Source organism: Rhinoderma darwinii, chromosome 2 (assembly GCF_050947455.1).
Source record: "Rhinoderma darwinii isolate aRhiDar2 chromosome 2, aRhiDar2.hap1, whole genome shotgun sequence".
NCBI classification, from domain to species: Eukaryota; Metazoa; Chordata; class Amphibia; order Anura; family Rhinodermatidae; genus Rhinoderma; species Rhinoderma darwinii.
Genome location: NC_134688.1, coordinates 252,345,835 through 252,351,772, shown reverse-complemented (window position 1 = coordinate 252,351,772; position 5,938 = coordinate 252,345,835). Strand labels below are relative to the sequence as shown.

At 41.1% G+C, this 5,938-nt stretch overlaps 1 protein-coding gene across 1 annotated transcript; it reads left to right on the top strand.

Annotated features, from left to right (window-relative positions):
* Window positions 1-316: 316 nt before the first annotated feature.
* FAM167B (family with sequence similarity 167 member B) lies at window positions 317-4,921 on the top strand. The gene is made up of 2 exons (XM_075850485.1): window positions 317-800; window positions 4,330-4,921. Exons 1-2 carry the CDS (start codon window positions 516-518, stop codon window positions 4,591-4,593), a joined length of 549 nt encoding a protein of 182 aa, XP_075706600.1. The 5' UTR covers window positions 317-515; the 3' UTR covers window positions 4,594-4,921.
* Window positions 4,922-5,938: the final 1,017 nt, after the last annotated feature.

Genomic DNA, 5,938 nt, shown 5'->3' with positions numbered 1-5,938 from the left:
TTAGTGATATATATGTAATGTTCTGTTCTGCATTCGTTCCAGCCTCTTCCCTTCCTTTTCCTGTTTTATTGACTCCTTCCCCGTATGTACTAGAGCACAGGGGGATCCCTAAATAGATCATAGATGATGAACGTGTTAATGACTTTTCCTCTGTATTCTGCTCATCAGGAGATTCTGTTATTGTTCTCCCGAACATTCGATAAACTTAGTTACTGGGTGCAGTTTCCTGTCTAAATGGGAGGATCCTACAGGCATAATAATAAATCATAAAAACTCATAAAACACACAGTGTACAAACCTGGAGCTAAGACTTGGAAAGTCTCAGCCTCAAGCACTTCACAGAGGCAAATAGATCTTCTTTACACTGATTTGTTGATCTTCACAAGCTTTTATGGGTTTTCGCTAAGATTTAGAAACTTATTCAACAAACATTTCTGCTGAAGGGTATTTTCTAATTTTAGGTCGGCCGCAGCATTTTACAAGTTTGTTTTGTGAGTGTTGTACTTTGTACAGCCATGTCTTTCAGCCCAGTTATATTCAATGAGCTGTGTGAAGATGAAGAGGGTGATACAGCTCCCGATTTAGAATCTGTTAAAGCCCTGGCAGTCAGATTGAAGCTGCAGACCCGTCGACCATCATATCAGGAATGGACACAGAAAGTACAAGCGCGACCATGGGCAAAAAATCGAGGCACTACCCAAGATAATCTCTCCTCCAACCAAGAGAAAAGCACCCCGAAAAACAGCATATGTGGGTTCAGCTCAATAGATGAAGCTTTACAATGGCTTAGAAAAGAACTGGTAAGTTTCTTTGTTTTAGAACTGACTGTATCTGTGAATACCTGCCATGCATCCTATATATAATTTTTTTGACATGCAGTTAATATAATTAAAAGTACCAAGTGTATTTTATTGTGATCTGCACATCTGAAAATAGCTGGAATCTGTGAGAAAAATCCTCCATGTGCCAAGGACAGTATGGGCCCGTAATAGTCTATAGACACTATATTATTGTTGCGTACAACATGGATCTGTAATACGGCTGCGTACATGAGGCCTTACACATATTCTATGAGTGGTATTTATGAACACTTTATTGTTAAGACTTAAGACCTATGTTAGCAGTTCTCCTTTTGATAAGCCAGTGACCAATTAAATTACTTGTTTAACTCCAGAAGTGCCTGGGAGTCTCTCTAATGATGGATTTCACAGCTCAATTACTAAATTGGATGCTTGTTGTTTAGGAGCAATAATGGCATAAACATCACAATTCTACTACCATACTAACAAACAGGTTAGATGGGCAAGAGGCTCTGTCATGCGGAGGAAAATGTAGAAAGTAAAAATATCTAAAAACAATATGGTATGATGTATGTATGCTACACTGCTGATACTGAAAAGCCATGTCATGCACATTTTCCTGCATATACAGTAGTTATATGAACTTGGCCTTATCCTACATCAGCAAGACACAAGTATATATTTTTTTAAAGTTTTTTTTTCCAATACGGACATTCTGGTGGTTAATAAAGGTTTTTTGGAGGGTACATATGTCATTTGTGGGTGTATGTATGAATCATGCATTACTACATTGTACCTAGTGCAACATTAACTAATCACCTACTATTCTAATAATAAATATGGCCCTAAAAAAACTTGTCCTGATCCAGAGAGCAGAATCCATTGTAAAATATTTTCTATATTTAACCTCTTGCTTATGTATTTACCACTTTGTACTCTGTATGGAGTAACAATCTAATAATGCCAAATGGGCCCCTAGAGCCGTATAGGTATATAAGGGTATGTGCCCAATTGAGTTTGTTTTGTTCACCAACTGAACTGATTGGATGGTACAAAGATTACCACTTTTAGTATCAGTTTTTCATCTGTCTCCTAACCAGTGCTGTGAGGCGGGCCTCGCCGATGAGGCGCCCCTAATTGTTGGTGAGGGACAGCTGGGGAGGCAGTTTTGAGAGAAAACTGGCTGCACTAATCTTTGTTCTTGCAACATAGTTGTCACTTATTTGCGCCTTTGTTAATGTTATAAAGAGTTTGAGAGATAAATTGAGCAAGAATTTAAATTTTAGCATGAACTTTGACCACTGGTGATGAGGCCCAGGCATTGCTATGTTTTGGCTGGTGAGGAACAGTAGAAAAGGACTGAAAAGCCCTTTGTCTAACCATTAGCTGTCAGCACCAGTTTTTTTCTGTTGTGCTGTTCATTTAATGTACTTACACAATTTTTTACCACTCCACTGTCCAGGAAGTACCATATCTAAAAGTTGTCAGCTTTTCACTCTTTCTCTTATGCCTCCATACAAGTCAATAAGATCTATTAACAATCAGTGGGCACATAATCTAAGTGAATATATAAGCATTTTGTTTTGATCAAGTCTCTTTTAGTTTTCTCTTACTAAAATGGAATGTTTGGAAATGTTAATATAGTTTATAGAATACCTTTAAATTGCTATATACTGTATTTTTCAGACTATAAGACGCACCTGACTATAAGGGTATGTTCACACGCTTAGCAAAAAACATCTGAAAATACGGAGCTGTTTTCAAGGGAATAAAGCCCCTGATTTTCAGCCGTTTTTTTTTTAGCAACTTACGTTTTTCGCTGCGTTTTTTACGGCCGTTTTTGGAGCTGTTTTTCTATAGTTAATGAAAAACGGCACCAAAAACGTCTCAAGAAGTGACATGCACTTCTTTTTCGCGGGCGTTTTTTTAAATGCGGGCGTTTTTTTAAATGCGGGCGTTTTTCAAAACGGGCACGTAAAAAAAGTCCCCGTCAGATGAGAGCGCTGTTTTTCCCACTGAAATCAATGGGCAGATGTTTGGAGGCTTTCTGCTTCCAATTTTTCGTCCGTTTATGGCCCGAAAAACGGCCAATGATAAGCTGTGTGAACATACCCTAAGACGCACCCAGGTTTTAGACAACAGAATATAGGAATTTTTAGTTCTTTTACAAAGAAAAAACTATTGGTTAAAAAAAAAATTGGTTCGGTTTCACCACATTCTGAGAGCCATAACTTATATTTTTCCATCATTTGAGCGGTGTGAGGGCTTATTTTTTGCTGGACGAGCTGTAGTTTTTATTAGCACAATTTTTTTGGTACATACGATTTTTTTATCACTTTCCTTTTAGCGCTAGGGTGACCAAAAAACAACGATTCTGGGGTTTTAAATTATTATTTTTTTACACCGTTCACTGTGTGAGTCAAATAATGCTATATTGTAATAGTTTCTGACTTTTACAGACTCAGCGATACCAATTTTTAATAACTTTTTTATTTTTACATTGTGCATGGGGAAAAATGGGAAAAGGTTTGTTTTTTTTTTACTTTTAAAATTTTTTTACACTCCTGAAAATGTATCTAACTTTTTTTTTTACACATTTTCATTAGATCGCTGGTACAATACACTGCAATACATGGATGAGTTACGGTGCTGAGCTACGCTGTTTCCGTAACTCCCGTAGTGGTGAATGGCAGTTACAGAAGCAGCGTAGCATGCTACGCTGTTTCCGTGACTACTATTTATTTCTATGGGAGCTACGGAAACAGCGTAGCTCAGCGAGTTAACCTGTTTCCGTAACTCGACCATGTATGCTGTTTTCGTAGCTACCGAGTTCCGAAAACAGCGTAGCTCATGGTGCTACGCTATTTCCATAACTCCCATTCACTTCTATGGGAGTTACGGAAACAGTGTAGCTCAGCGAGCACTCGGCTGTTTTCATAACTTCCGACCACCTAACTAGGAAGTGGCCGGGAGACAGCGGAGTTGGGTAAGATAGAAGGGGGTTCAAGGGGCCCCGTTCTAGAGATAGGTGCGGATCCCAGAGGTGGGACCCACATCTATCTGACATTTATGACATATCCAATGGATATGTCATAAATGTCCTTCATGTGAAGGCCCCTATAAATGCAGCGGTCGCTATTGACCACGGCATTTAACTAGTTAAATGGCCAGGAACAGCGCCATTACTGTTCCTGGCCGTTAGAGCAGTGTGTCAGCTGTAAAACACAGCTGACACCTGCAGTGTATGGAGCAGGCTCAGTGTGTTAGCCCGCTCTGCTCCAAACATCATCCCCTCCCTGCTCCATGATGTGCCGGCAGATCACGGGTCGGGAAGGGGTTAAGTAAGAAGAGGTCAGGGGGCCCAGCACTGCCACGTCCCTTGACTGCCGACTATAAGACGCCGGGACTTTTTAGCAACATTTATTCTTGCTCAAACTGCGTCTAATAGTCCGAAAAATACGGTACATTGTAAACTTTATTTACTTGGAATTGTGATCATATTATAAGTGTACCTTCTTGTTGCCCACAGCAGGAGATGCAGGCTTCAGACCACCTCTTGGCAAGACACCTAATGCTATTACGTTCCCGGATCTCACAGTTTAAAATCGAGCAGACCTGTGAGAGGCATAAGGAGATGCTAGACGATGCTACTTTTGACCTAGAGGGTTGTGATGAAGACTCTGATCTACTCTGCAACATCCCGCCACGAGCTGCCTTCTCTCTTTCGACTCCCCTCAAACACATTGGGGTGACACGGATGAATATTAACTCCCGACGATTTTCACTGTGCTAAGCCGTACTAAACCTATGTGCATAGTAGCAAACATTATTAGCCAACTCCCATCAGATATATGATGTTTATACCAAATACATTTCTAGAAAATATTATCTGAACAGCTTGTTAGAAATTCAGTGTATTGTGTAATATGTTTTCCAGATTACACTGCTACTTATTGACATTATCTTCATATTGCTTACTTTTTGAGAAGATCACTGGTGCCCACACACATTTGACTCACACCATTCCAGTAAATCAGATACAAATGATTATTCAGGAAGTATAAATACATAAACAGATTATGTTTATCCAATAAAATGCATAGCCCTTTACTACCATGAAAGTCTCAAGGGAAGGGTCTTTACTTTTTATTATTTCTCCCTACGTTGTATAAGCAGAGAATTATCCTAGGTTGTGTAACCAACTGTCTAATACAGGGGTCTCAAACTCGGCAGGGTAAGTGGGCCGCATATAGAAAAAATAGGAAGTTGACGGGCCGCATTACTTTCAAATTTGATACAACACAAAATTATTGTTAATAAATTACTTATTTGAACTACTATAACACTATATTACTATAATAATAATACTACATTACTATAAAATTAATACTACATTACTATAATAATACCGCTAGGTTTAAAATTTGAGATATTTCTCCACGTGCTTATTTCAACAATCCAGTTTTCCAGTTTAAGTGTCGCTAAATGCAGTCCGGCGGCTCAGTTTGCAGCGTTTGGCAGATACATGTCAAGATTAGGCAGCCCCTTTTTAGATGCTGCCGCAGTGCCCTCTGTGGATGCTGCCGCAGTGCCCTCTGTGGATGCTGCCGCAGTGCCCTCTGTGGATGCTGCCGCAGAGTCCTCTGTGGATGCTGCCGCAGTGCCCTCTGTAGATGCTGCCACAGTGATGTCAGGGGCTTGCCCAGAGCTGGCGTCCCGGAGCAGAGCCGCTTCTAGCACTCTGTCTGGGATTCCAGCTCTGCTCCTGACATCACTGTCCATATATGGACAGAGATGTCAGGGGCAACCCCAGAGCTGGAGTCCCGGGCAGAGCGCTAGTAGGCTCTTCCTGGGATTCCAGCTGTGGTCCTGACATCACTGGGACTCCTGCTCTGGGGAATTCCACAGAGTCCCGGAGCAGAGCCTGTACTAGCACTCTGCTCGGGACTCCACTCTGGGGAAGACCCTGATACACTGTCCATATATGGACAGCGATGTCAGGGAATTCCACAGAGTCCCGGAGCAGAGCCTGTACTAGCACTCTGTTCGGGACTCCGCTCTGGGGAAGACCCTGACACACTGTCCATATATGGATAGCAGTGTCAGGGAATTCCACAGAGTCGCAGAGCCTGTACTAG